Here is an 11955-nt window from a genome sequence, read left to right as displayed (position 1 = left end):
CCATACTTTCAGACCCGGTATCCGGTTCAGGAGGGGGATAAAATTGACATATGCAACCAACGGTCGCGGAAGACGCAGCCAGTCATTTCGCATCTGTACCTCGCAAGGACAGCAGCAAGCATGACCGGTCCTCCGTCCCCTAAGCGCCAGCGCACCGACGACAACCAGCCCGACGAGAAGGAGATGGCGAAGGTGCAGAAGGTGCTTGAATCCGTGCAGAAGGTAGAGGAGGAGCTCGAGAAGGTGAACGTGGAACAGGCCAGGGAGATCCTGGTGATCGAGACCAAGTACAACGGCATCAAGCGCCCCACGTACGTCAAGCGCAACAAACTGTTGGCGGAGATCCCCAACTTCTGGAAACAAGCGGTACGTGCTGCTCCCCATCTCTCTATCACACCCAGGAATGGCCATACTTATTCCACTTACATGCGCTTCTGCAGTTTGTGAACCACCCGCTTGTGGGAAACTATCTCACCGAGGACGATGAGATGCTCATGGACTTCCTCCAGACGTTTGACGTGACCTTCGTGGGTGACGATGGGAGCTTCAAGATGGAGATGGTGAGAGTTATAAGCTTTTTCGTTTTTGTGGAGATAACAGTCTTACTAAGTAAGTGACTGCTTGCATGGTTTGCACGCTTTGTACCAGACCTTCAAGGAGAACCCGTACTTTTCGCCCACGACGCTATGGAAGCAGGTCAAGTTCTCGGAAGACGAGGAAGAGGTGGAAGTTACGGCGTCGGAGCTCACCTGGAAGGACAAGGCCGAAATGACGGAGGGGTCGGAGAAGTTCCCCTTCTTCCAGGTACGGTGTCCTTTTAGCTGGCGTACTATGTGTCTGTTCCTCGGTCTAATCGAAGCGGATACGCTTGTTTGCTTGCTGTAGTGGTTCGTCTCGACGGACGGCGACCAGGATGTCGCGGAGATCATTAAAGAGGAGATGTGGAAGAACCCCGTGCAGTTTTTCCTGATGGTACGATCGATTCAGGATATGATACGTGTAACCTTTCCTGCGTATTCATCATCTTGCTCTGCTGTACTATCAGGATGATGACGATGAGGAGGAGGAGGAAGAGGAGGAAGGAGAGGGCGAGGGCGACGAGGAGGAGGCTGAGGGCGAGGACAAGGAATAAATTCTAGACATGCAGGTGTCTATTGACAGGAGCGCTCGTCGTCCACGCAAATGTTACCTTGTTTCCTTAATATTTTTGCTGGCCTTTGTACGCACTCGTCCGACGTACTGCCTAGTTGTTTTTCTTCACGTACATGGCGCTAGGCAGCCACTTGATCGAGTTCCGATTGTAGATGGGCCAATTGGGCAGGACCACCTGCAGAAGCAGCAACAAGAACAAGAAGACAACCGTCAGTCCAGTCGATGGAGGGCCACGTGTTCCTCCTTGGGGCAGGGCGTACCAGAGCGCTAACGACCGTGGCTGCGATCCAGGCCTGGAAGGGATAGGCGAAGTCCTGCTGGAAGTAGCCGTAGATCCACGCGGGCGTACAGATGACCACGAAACACACCACCAGGAGGGTCTCCGCGCGCGCTTGCCCCTTGTAGTCGACCATGCTGGCTTTCGCAAGTTACTATAAAATCTAGGAGATGCAACTCTAGCAACCCTTGTAAACATAATATACCTATTTGGAGAGAACTTCAATTCTGCCAATCTATATTCGTACGTAAGGGAAATCTTTCGGTACCACATCCTTTACTGTAATACGAACTTGTCGAATGCCGTAATGAACGCGAAGAGCGCTGCACTGGCGGAGGCGTTGGTGCCGGCCACGTACGTGCAGCAGGGACTGGATGCTGTACGCGGCCGGGAGAAGCTGGTGATGACGCTACTTTCCCAGCGCCGCCTCCCGGACGACGGCTGGGACGACACCAGTGTGGAGCTGCTGCTGCACACGCTCTCGGCCATGGACAGCAACAATTTCCGGGGCAGCGCCGGCGCCGGCGAGCGCGAGGCGCGCGTCTTCTCTGCGCTGGTGGCTCACCGCCATTTCAACTTGGCGCACGGCGTAGGCAGATCGGGTGACGTGGCGGCGGTGCAGCCCAAGGCCGCGGGGTCGTCTCTCATGGTGCAAGTGGCCAACGCCCTGGCCAGAGACGTGCTGCGTCTCGCTGGGATGCGTGCGGTGCAGGCGGCGCTAGTGCTGCCAGTAGCCACGGGCATGTCGCTTATGCTGGTGTTGCAGCAACTCAAGGAGGCGAAGCCAATTGCGCGCTACGTCATTTGGCCGCGGATCGACCAAAAGTCCTGCTTCAAGTCTATCCTGGCGGCAGGACTGACACCGCTGGTGTTGGCGAATATTTTGGTGGAGGAGGAAGGAAAGAAACCAGGAGGATACTTGAAGACGGACCTGGCAGGCATGGCAGCACTCATGGATGAACATGGCAGTGACAGCATCGTGGCTGTGATGAGCACGACGAGCTGCTTTGCGCCGCGCGCGTACGACAGTGTGCAGGATATTGCCAAGCTTTGTCAGGAACGCAACATTGGTACGGTACAAGTGGGTTGTGGATGCTGGGCTACTAGCTGATGAAAGAAATTGCTGTGCTGGTTTATTGTTATGGCGTTGAAGCACATGTGATCAACAACGCGTATGGTGTTCAAGCATCCAAGTGCGTCCACCAAGTGGAAGTAGCTATGCGCACAGGGCGTGTAGATGCCGTGGTGCAGAGTCTCGACAAGAATTTTATGGTCCCCGTAGGTGGAGCAATTGTCTGCTCAACATCGCGAGATGTTGTTGACCGCGTGGCGAAATTTTACCCGGGGCGAGCTAGTGCCACCCCTACGTTAGACTTCTTCATCACCATGCTTCAGATGGTAAGATTTACCCTCGTCTTTGGCTGCTCTCTAACATTATTTGTGTCTGGCTCATGAATCTATCAGGGGAGGAGCGGATATCGACGGCTTCTTGACGAGCGCAAGCAGCTTGCAGCTTATATGCGCGAGCAGCTTGAAGCATTAGCAGCAGAGGAAGGCGAGCGCGTGCTACACGTCTTCAATAACGAGGTACGGGGATAGCGATTTACTTTCAGTTCATCGAGTTTGATAAGTCGACCCGTTTCGTTCGTATGCACAGATATCCTTTGCGCTGACGCTAGGCACATTCTGCTCGAATGCCAAGGATCTGCAAGAGAAATCTCGGCAGCTTACGTCGCTTGGCGCAATGCTCTTTTCGCGTGGAGTGTCTGGTGCACGGTAAGTTCAAGACTAAGCTTAACGTTGAGTTGGAATTGCTATCGGTCATCTGACGCATGCATTGCCTCAGAGTGGTGTCGTGTCTCGATAGCAAGACAATAGCTGGACACAACTTCAATTCATTTGGAGCGCACCACGACGCATTTCCCGTGGCCTACGTTACTTTTGCCTGCGCGTTAGGCATGCAACAAAACGAGGTCGATCTGCTCGTCACGAAACTGCGCAAGACGATCCACGAGTGGAGAGCGAAGCAGAGCAGGTCAATGGCTGCCGTATAACGTCGCCACTCACCTCAAGTACATGTAGTTCAGCACTGGAGAACGGAAAGCAGTCAAAATGTTGACTACTGTGTCTATAAATCTGTTTCCTGACGTGCTATCTTTTCCTATTCCTCTCTCCTTTCACTAACACAGCAGTCGCACTGAATTGCCTAGTGCTTCTTACTGCCGCTCTTCGTCTTCCGAGTTTTTTTCTTGGCCGCAGGCGGGGATCCTGCCTGTTGGTCAGCCTCCGTCTTGAACTCAAGCTCTCCAAGCAACTCGTTGGCAATGGCATCAGCAGCCGCAGCGGCATCCCCTTCACGGCGGCCCTTCGCGCCCTCCACAGCCTTCTCAGTGAATGCAGCCATAAACTTGGCCGAATCGATCACACGCGGATCTTCCTCACCGTATGCCTCCTTGAAGAGCGAGTACACCTTCTTTTCGTACGTGAGGGCCTCGCGGAAGCCACCGGCAAGTCCACAAGCCATAGCCATCTGGTGGAGAACATTCGCAGCCTGGTTGCGGTCAAGCTCGCCGCGTCGGAGAGACTCGCGGTGGCACATCAGTGCCAACGTGATCTGCCCCACATCTTGGCACATCATACCCATCTTAAAGTAGAGCGAGCTGATCTCAGGGAAGTGAGGTCCGCAACAGAACTCCAGCAGGTAAATGGCACGGCGAAAGTGTGGCACAGCCAAATCCGTTTGGGCATTGGCGTGCAGGAATAACGACAGGTTGGCGTGTGCGAAGGCCGTGTCGTGGTAGTCGATGCCCTGAAGCTGTGTGTACAGAGCGAGCGCTCGCTGCTGCTGTGCGATAGCACCGACAACGTCGCCAGCGTGATAGAGGACAGTAGCGAGCGACGAGCTGCAGAGAGCTGCATCCTCGTGGGCGGCACCACACACCTGGAAGAGCAGAGATGAAGCCTCCTGGAGGAACTCGTACGCACTCGACAGCGCTCCTTGGCCCAAGTGCTGGCGACCACGCTCCAGGAGCTGCTTGGCCTGCGCGAACGGGTGCGCAGGCAGCGAGTGCTTCACGACCGGCACCACGCCAGTGATGTCATCCAGGCTAATCGGCGTGGCGCACGACGATGAGAAGTCGTAGTTGCGGCTCACCACACGCAGCCCCAGACGCTGGCACAGACGTCGCAGCAAGACTATTCTGTGCGCGCGGCCCACTGGAAAGGTGGCGTCATCAGCACTGGCCTCGCCACGGCCAGGACCCCACAGGGCCAACTTGTAGTCAAATCGGGCCTTAATCTCCTTGTCAATGCGAGACCAAAGCGTGTTAGCATCCAACGACGCCGTCGTAGTAGCAGCGGCATCATCAGTCTCGAAGACATCCTTCTTGTCCGCAACAGCAGAAGTCGATCCAAGAATGCCGTTCAGGAGCTTCACAATCGCCGATCCTGGGGCAGCACGAATGGAGTCGTTGGAGTTCAGAACATCAGCCAGGATGTGCTTGGCAACGCGAGATATCATTTCCACCTCGAGCACTTCCAGAAAGTACTTGGAGATACCGCCAATCGCCTCCAGCTTCTTGGCAAGCAAGGCCAGACGACCCAGGTAACGCATATTGATGCCGCAAGAGTGCATCAGCTGCGTGAGCGAGTAGCCATCCGCAGGGGCGCTAGCGCCACGGCGCACGTCGGCTACAAACGCTGGCACAACAATCCTCTGCAGATACTCAGCAGCATCTTTCGCCGCTGTTTCATCAGCCTCGAGCTGCTCCGCATTCGTTGAAGCCGCATAATCCATGAAGACGTTCGGGTTCAAGAGCACCGGAGGAACCGCAGCCGTCTCCTCTTCCTCATCGGCCTCCTCAGTCTCCTTCTTCTCGGACGTAGCATCTTCCTTCTTCTCAGTGTCAGCCTCAGCACCATTCTCCTTATTCTCATTTGCTTCCTCCGCCTTCTTCGCTTCCTTTGCTGCAATGCGAGCCTCACGGTTGACACGGCGGGCTTGGTTCTGTTTCCAAAGCGAGTACAACTGGACCAGTTCCGGGCGCAGCAGAGCCGCGTAGCCTTCGTCATTGCGAGTGAAGCACAATCCATCTTCTTCGGACGGAATAGACTTCTCCTCCTGTTTCTTTAGTGCAGTGTCGCGGCTCTTATAAAATGTCCAATCCTTCGGCGTGATGCGGACCAGATCCAGGACATACAGACGGCCATCAGAGCCCTGGATACCCTTGGCCTCCACAGCACCACAGATGGTTGCCACATCGGTGCTTGCCTCACCACCGCTACCAGGTGCAACACCAAGAGCCTCCTGTTCCTTCTCAACGGCCAGGTCTTCTTCGGTCTTACCAAGAGGCTTAATGCTACGCTCTGCAATGTGCAGCTTCTCGCCCGCCTCGAGCATGAGCTTGTGCATCTTGTTGTTGGCAGCAATGGTCTTTCCGTGGTCCACAGAGCCGTACACCAGCTTAGAAGCTGCATCTCCCATCAGGATGCCCGGGATAATACTCTGGGCAATAACACGGACACCAAGGTAGTCCACAACCGTCGTGGCCAGGGTGTGGAGACCACGGACATCCGCCTCGTTGAACGCCTTCACACCTTGCAGGTCTCGGTTGGCAGCCGAGTAGGCGTTCTCCTCTCCTCCAGCGGCATCTTTGGTGGAGTTGCCGTCGATCGACATCGAGAAGAAAATGTTGTTGAAAACGTATACGTGCGCACTCTTGTCGTCCATGGGGTTGATAGGAGGAATGTGTCCCTCAACGATAGCAACCGAGCCCTGGGTTGCTGCTTCCACGAACTCCGTCACAATCTTGTACATGACACGAGCGCGCACAATTTCGTCCTTCAGCGAGTCGGTCGGCAGCTCACGGCAGCATTGATACTCCTCGTTCCAGTCACGCAGCACGCCACGCTCATCCATGCCGAAGGACGCGCAAAGTTCGTCTTCAGCGCGATTGAGGTCGTACGTGTGCTCCTCAGTCGCCGTGGCAGCAGGGGTGTTCCACGGCAGCTTGCCACCCAAGCTTGATCCAGCCGCCACCATCCACTCGATAGAAGAAGGCCCCTCCTTCGCCAGAGAAGCAGCCTTAGCAAGGAGAGCAGCGTACGACTCCCTGAACTTCGGCGATACGGAGCTCAACACATCCACCAGCAGATGCGCGTGGGCCGCAGCGGTCTTGTGCGGACGCGGGTCGAACTTGGTGGCCGTCGAGCGGTTCACAAAGAACCCATTGACGTGCGCCGTGATGTGGTAGCGCGTGTTATCGCCAGCAACCACCACCTCCAGGTAGAGCAAGTCACCCGCGAGTTTGCGGGGTCCTGGCGGCGGGTTGTAGCCCGAAAACACGATGCTCTTGACACAGGTAGGGAGTTTGGCATCCTGCTGCTTCTGCTCCGGCTCCTTGTGTTGGTTGGCCTCGTTCTGCTTCTGCTTCAGCTGGTTCTTCTTCCCTTTCTTCGCCTTCTTCTGGTCCTTGGCCGGCGTTGGCTCCGCGTCCTCCTGCGCGACGGGGGTTGGGAAGGCGTAGAACTCGGCGAGCTCGGGTTTCACTGGGACTTCGACCCCCTCGAGCTTGTGGTGGATCTCGCGCAGACGCTTGAGCTGCTTTTCGGACATCTCCTTCAGCGCCTTGTCGTCCGGCTCCTCATTACTGGTATCGGTCACACCTTCCGGCTGAGCCTCGGGCTCCGTGGCTACCTGGGGGATGGGCGGATTGTTTAGCACGTCCCGGAAGCGACGCACATGGCCGCGCACCTTGCGGGCGTCGAACTTGTCCAGTGCCATGCGCAGCGTCACGCCGTCCGCCACACTCTCGTACTCGCCCAGCTCCACAAAGTCATTGAGCGGCTGCCAGGAGCCGTCCGCCGAGCTCTTGGCCTCCAGGTGGTAGCTCGTGTAGCATGCGAGCGCTGGGAACTCGGCGATGAGCTGGCGCAGAGACACGACCGTGTCCGAGGCCCCCACGCTTTCGAGCCGCACGCACTGGCCGCTCTTGGCGGCGGGAGGCGCCACCAGCACACTGAAGGTTTGCTCTTCCAGGGCCAGGAGCTCTGCCGGCTGCTGCTCTGCCGGCTGCTCGACGGTGTCGCTGCTGCCCATGATGCGTGGAATCTGCTTGCTTTACGGGGCTGTCGTTGCGATCTGAGCAATTGTGTGGTGCGTGGGCAAGACCGAAAAGGCTGATGGACCATTGCAAAGGGGCAATGGCAAGACAGTCATTTACCGAATTTGTTCAAGAATAAGTAGTGCCTCGTGCTGGTCCGATAGCAAAAGTCAGTCAAACGGGTTTGACGGGTATGCTATATCAGAGGCTTGAAGTTGTCTTTCATCTTCAGATTGTGGCAAATCACTTGGTGTTTGTAAGAGATCAGGCGAAGTACGTCATGTATCTGGCAGACGCACCGGAAAAGCCCACCGAGAATGGAGAGCATCTTGGCACTGGAGCTGTAACGAGCACCACGTCAAGCCACATCTGGGCACTGGAGCTGCAACGAGCACCCCGTCAAGCCCGCATGCCTCCGTTCACCCAACATGAACAGATTTTGCATCAACCACCAGCACCAGCGCTTTTGTACCAGTTTTGATGGATACGTTGGTGTGTGCCACACACAGACATGCTCATCCGAGCCCTTCGCCGCAGCTTCCTGGCGTCCGGACCTACCTCGTTGTCGCGTCGCTCACTTGCGCCCTTCACCTGCCGCACCATGAGTTCCGATGAGCGCGCCCAGGCCGACGCTGCGGCCGCCTCGGGTGCTGCCTCCGCCGTGGGCGAGACCATCTTCGACAAGATCATCAACGGGCAGATCCCGGCCAAGATCGCGTACGAAGACGCGCAGTGTCTGGCCTTCCACGACGTGAACCCGCAGGCGCCCGTGCACATCCTGCTCATCCCCAAGAAGCGCGACGGCCTCACGCAGCTCGCGCACGCCGAGGAGCGCCACGAAGCCGTGCTAGGCCACCTGCTGTACACTGCCAAGCTGGTCGCCAAGCAGCAGAACCTGGACAAGGGCTTCCGCATCGTCATCAACGATGGAGAGGACGGCTGCCAATCGGTCTTCCACCTGCACCTGCACCTTCTTGGAGGACGCAAGCTGGGCTGGCCTCCTGGATAAACGAGGACATCGGCCGCCGCCCTGTGTCAATGAGGGCCCATGGACCTCTGCGAATTATTCAGGTACAGGCGTGTATGTTTGAGGTAACCAATGCTACGATGCTGGCCTACTACGCGTAGTTACTTGGTCAACGTTATGGCGGTCTTTGAGGGCGCCACTTGGTTGTCTGGGCGGTCTATCCTCGGCCGCTGATCTCTTTGAGGAATTGATCCAGGAACGTCTCCATGAACGCGTGGCGCTCTTCTGCCAAGCGCTTGCCGGCGTTGGTCTTCATCATGCCGCGGAGCTTCAGCAGTTTCTGCAATGACAACAAAGTTCCCAGACGTTAGACAAGAGCACCACCGGAATTAGACAGCGACGTACCTCGTAAAAGTGGTTGATCGTGGTGTTGGGGCGGTTCGGGTCCATGTACTGCTCCTTGGTCATGTCGTCAATTGGAGGCACATCCGGGTCGTACAGCGGCCGCAGCTTGTGCCCTCCGAACGTGAAGCACCGTGCGATTCCAATGGCTCCAATCGCATCCTGCACGTCAGAAGCGGAAACGTTGTCAATCAGCACAAATGTCCGTTGCTGTTAGTGGACAGATAACCTACCAGTCGGTCGGCATCCTGGACGCAGCCATATTCGATCGAGTACGATCGCTGGCAACACCAAGCAACGAACAGCATTAGCCACATGACTCCCATCCAACCAAACCATCGCCACTCAAAAGGTAGCATACCGAGCCGCTGCCAGCCAGCTCCTCCTTGAACCCCATGCTGTCAATGATAGTCATCACGCGCTCAATCTTGTCGCGGGGCACGCTCTCCGACTGCAAGAAAGCCACCGCGCGCTTCGTGGGCTTGTCCTTGTCGCTCTGGTATTTCCAGTCGTCGATATCGTGCAGCAGCGCCGCCAAGTCCACGATCTCCAGACTCTCCGCTGGCACTCGCTGTGTGGCACACGATGCACCCGTCAGCAACAGTCACGCGCTCCCAATCCTCCGCTGCAGCAAACCTCCTCCCTGGCCAGCGTCCTCGCCACCGTCCACACGCGCTCGATGTGGCGCCAGTCGTGGGACGCGTCGTTGCTCTTGAGCTGCTGCTCCACGAACGCCGCTGTGCGCTGCACCAATCGAGAGGTAGCCATCCTGGTCCGAGGCAAATTGCGCAATGAACAAGACAAAGCACAACCATCAGCTGTCGTACAGCGCCGCCACTTGGGGTTCGAGTTGCTGCTGCTTGGCGCGAACATTACTCGTCTCTGATTGGCTAACTCGCACACCTTCAACATTGAAACTCCCCGCAGTTCCCCAAGAGGCAGCACCATGAGCAGCTCCCGTAGCCGGGGCCCGACCCATGCGGCGGTGACCGCCAAGAGCGAGCGGCCCCGCAAGATCACGGCCAAGGCGGATGAGCTGGACGCTTACATGGAGAAGCTCTACGACGACGACGTCGAGTCTAAGCTGGACGGGGCCAAGATGATTCTGCAGCTGGCCGAGTTCGCCGGCAACATCGAGGCACTCGTGCAGAACGAGTCGCTCATGGTGCGTTCGGGTGGTAATAGCGTACTAGTTGCGCTGCTGATTGCTGTGTTGTTGCTTAGAGCCTGCTGTCGCGCGTTCTGAACGACGACTACAAGAAGAGCTATGACTTTTCGCTTACCATGATGCGCATCTTCTGGTGCTTCTCCAACTTCTTGCAGCTGCATCCGGTGCTGGGCAACTACCGCATCGGAGCCATCACACTCAAGATCGTCGAATTCGAGCTCAAGCGCCACCAGCTCCGGCAAGAAGAGGAGAAACTTCTCGAGAGTGCAGTCAACGGAGCCCCAACAAAGGGAGAATCAACTGACGGCATCCTAGCGAAACTAGACCGCGAGAAGAAACGCAACAAGAAGCGTATGAAGAAACAGGACCAACTACTGTGAGAATCCTTCGATGGCAGCGGGATATTTGTGACTGACTCGAAAATTCGTTCTTGTAGCAATGTTTGCTTCAGCGTGTTGCTCAACTTGGCCGAGGACATTCACACGGAGCGCAAAATGGTCAAGCGCAAGATTGTGTTTTTCCTGACCAAGGTTCGTGTCTGTATTTAAGCTGCTGGCCGGCTTGGATGTCAAACGTTTGTAACTTACATGGTTTATTTGCTGCGTAGCTGCTGGATCGCGTGGCTCCTGACTTGGTTATCCTTACGATCACTTTCCTCAAGAAGCTGAGCATTTTTGAGGAGAACAAGGACGCAATGGTGGAGCTTACCGTCGTGGAGAAACTCGTTCGCTATCTCAACTGCAACCACGACAAAACAATCCAGACGGCACTCAAGCTGCTGTTTAACCTTTCTTTCGATCCAGCTATCCGTGAAGTGCTGGTGCGGAATAGCCTTATTCCAAAACTTGTGGAGCTACTCAAGAAACCTCCCTTTCGTGCATTGTCACTGCGGATTCTCTATCACCTAAGTATCGATGATCGATGCAAGTCCATGTTCACGTACACGGAGGCTATCCCGATTGTCATGCAACTCGTGATAAATTTTCCGCAGAACATCGTGGCAAAAGAGCTGGCTGCTCTGGCGGTGAACCTCAGCCACAATGCGCGCAACGCCGAGCTCATGTGCCAGAACCGCGGTCTAGAAGCACTTGCAACACGCGTGTTCCGCACGCGTGACCCGCTCCTGATGAAGGTGATCCGAAACATTTCACTTTGGTCATATACGCTACAAGAAGACTTGGTCAGCGATAAGGCGTATAAGTACCGTGGTATGTGGGCTCCATTCGTGGTTCCGTTCATCGAGCTGTGTATCAACACCGACAACCACGACTTTTCGATCGAAGTTCTGGCAACGCTAGCCAACATGACACCTAGTGATTTGCCTCCAAAGACATCATGGGACAAATTGGTGACGGATCAATCGTTAATCCCTTTCCTCAACAAAATGCTGGTGCCAGGCTTTTCGCAAGACGATATGATTCTTGAAGTCGTGCTTTTCGTTAGTGCACTCGCGCTGGAACCGAAGTGTGCTCCTCTCTTATCGTCATCTCGGCTGGTGCGCACGTTCCACTCGCTGTTCCAAGAGAAGCAACACGATAACGAGCTCACATTGCAGTTGCTTTACGCGTTCTACCGCATGCTTCGCCACCCCGAAACCTTTGAGGAAATTCTCTTTGGAGTAGGGTTTGTGCCGGACTTGCTTCTCGCTGCTGATGCATCAAGCATTGAAGTCCGCCGGATGTGCGACGTGCTCATGGACTTGATTCTCGACCACGATCTCAATGACGGTGCCATCGGCGACTTTGGACACCTCATTCGGCAACGCAGGTTTGAAATCCACAACGCTGAGTATCTCGAAATGATCCATGCAGAAGCACAAAATGCAAACTACCGCAAGCACCACGGAATGGATGACAATGGTGGCAAGGAGGACGACGATGATAACTAA

At 55.8% G+C, this 11955-nt stretch overlaps 7 protein-coding genes across 7 annotated transcripts; 4 read left to right on the top strand and 3 right to left on the bottom strand.

Moving 5' to 3' along the window:
- Positions 1 to 120: 120 nt before the first annotated feature.
- Positions 121 to 1132, top strand: KRP23_7126 (NAP1-related protein 1; the record flags this gene model as incomplete). Its single annotated transcript, XM_067892403.1, has 5 exons — positions 121 to 366; positions 441 to 560; positions 649 to 804; positions 886 to 972; positions 1046 to 1132. The coding sequence occupies 5 exons, from the start codon at positions 121 to 123 to the stop codon at positions 1130 to 1132; spliced, it is 696 nt and encodes a 231-aa protein (XP_067744285.1).
- Positions 1133 to 1243: 111 nt separating this feature from the next.
- On the bottom strand, positions 1244 to 1565 carry KRP23_7125 (Signal peptidase complex subunit 1; the record flags this gene model as incomplete). The annotated part of the gene is made up of 2 exons (XM_067892402.1): positions 1244 to 1327; positions 1413 to 1565. The coding sequence occupies 2 exons, from the start codon at positions 1563 to 1565 to the stop codon at positions 1244 to 1246; spliced, it is 237 nt and encodes a 78-aa protein (XP_067744284.1).
- Positions 1566 to 1736: 171 nt separating this feature from the next.
- KRP23_7124 (O-phosphoseryl-tRNA(Sec) selenium transferase) lies at positions 1737 to 3483 on the top strand (the record flags this gene model as incomplete). The annotated part of the gene is made up of 5 exons (XM_067892401.1): positions 1737 to 2499; positions 2583 to 2827; positions 2894 to 3016; positions 3087 to 3205; positions 3276 to 3483. 5 exons carry the CDS (start codon positions 1737 to 1739, stop codon positions 3481 to 3483), a joined length of 1458 nt encoding a protein of 485 aa, XP_067744283.1.
- Positions 3484 to 3635: 152 nt separating this feature from the next.
- KRP23_7123 (Clustered mitochondria protein) lies at positions 3636 to 7526 on the bottom strand (the record flags this gene model as incomplete). Its single annotated transcript, XM_067892399.1, has 1 exon — positions 3636 to 7526. The coding sequence occupies one exon, from the start codon at positions 7524 to 7526 to the stop codon at positions 3636 to 3638; it is 3891 nt and encodes a 1296-aa protein (XP_067744282.1).
- A 515-nt stretch (positions 7527 to 8041) lies between these two features.
- KRP23_7122 (Adenylylsulfatase HINT1) lies at positions 8042 to 8539 on the top strand (the record flags this gene model as incomplete). The annotated part of the gene is made up of 1 exon (XM_067892398.1): positions 8042 to 8539. One exon carries the CDS (start codon positions 8042 to 8044, stop codon positions 8537 to 8539), a length of 498 nt encoding a protein of 165 aa, XP_067744281.1.
- Positions 8540 to 8714: 175 nt separating this feature from the next.
- Positions 8715 to 9667, bottom strand: KRP23_7121 (uncharacterized protein; the record flags this gene model as incomplete). The annotated part of the gene is made up of 5 exons (XM_067892397.1): positions 8715 to 8837; positions 8903 to 9061; positions 9133 to 9180; positions 9261 to 9470; positions 9536 to 9667. The coding sequence occupies 5 exons, from the start codon at positions 9665 to 9667 to the stop codon at positions 8715 to 8717; spliced, it is 672 nt and encodes a 223-aa protein (XP_067744280.1).
- A 178-nt stretch (positions 9668 to 9845) lies between these two features.
- Positions 9846 to 11955, top strand: KRP23_7120 (Kinesin-associated protein 3; the record flags this gene model as incomplete). The annotated part of the gene is made up of 4 exons (XM_067892396.1): positions 9846 to 10064; positions 10124 to 10443; positions 10504 to 10597; positions 10675 to 11955. The coding sequence occupies 4 exons, from the start codon at positions 9846 to 9848 to the stop codon at positions 11953 to 11955; spliced, it is 1914 nt and encodes a 637-aa protein (XP_067744279.1).

The sequence above is a fragment of the Phytophthora ramorum genome, assembly GCF_020800215.1.
Source record: "Phytophthora ramorum isolate Pr-102 chromosome Unknown Phyram_PR-102_s0006, whole genome shotgun sequence".
NCBI classification, from domain to species: Eukaryota; Oomycota; class Peronosporomycetes; order Peronosporales; family Peronosporaceae; genus Phytophthora; species Phytophthora ramorum.
Note: the sequence above shows the minus strand (reverse complement) of the source record. Positions and strands in the feature narration are given on the sequence as shown.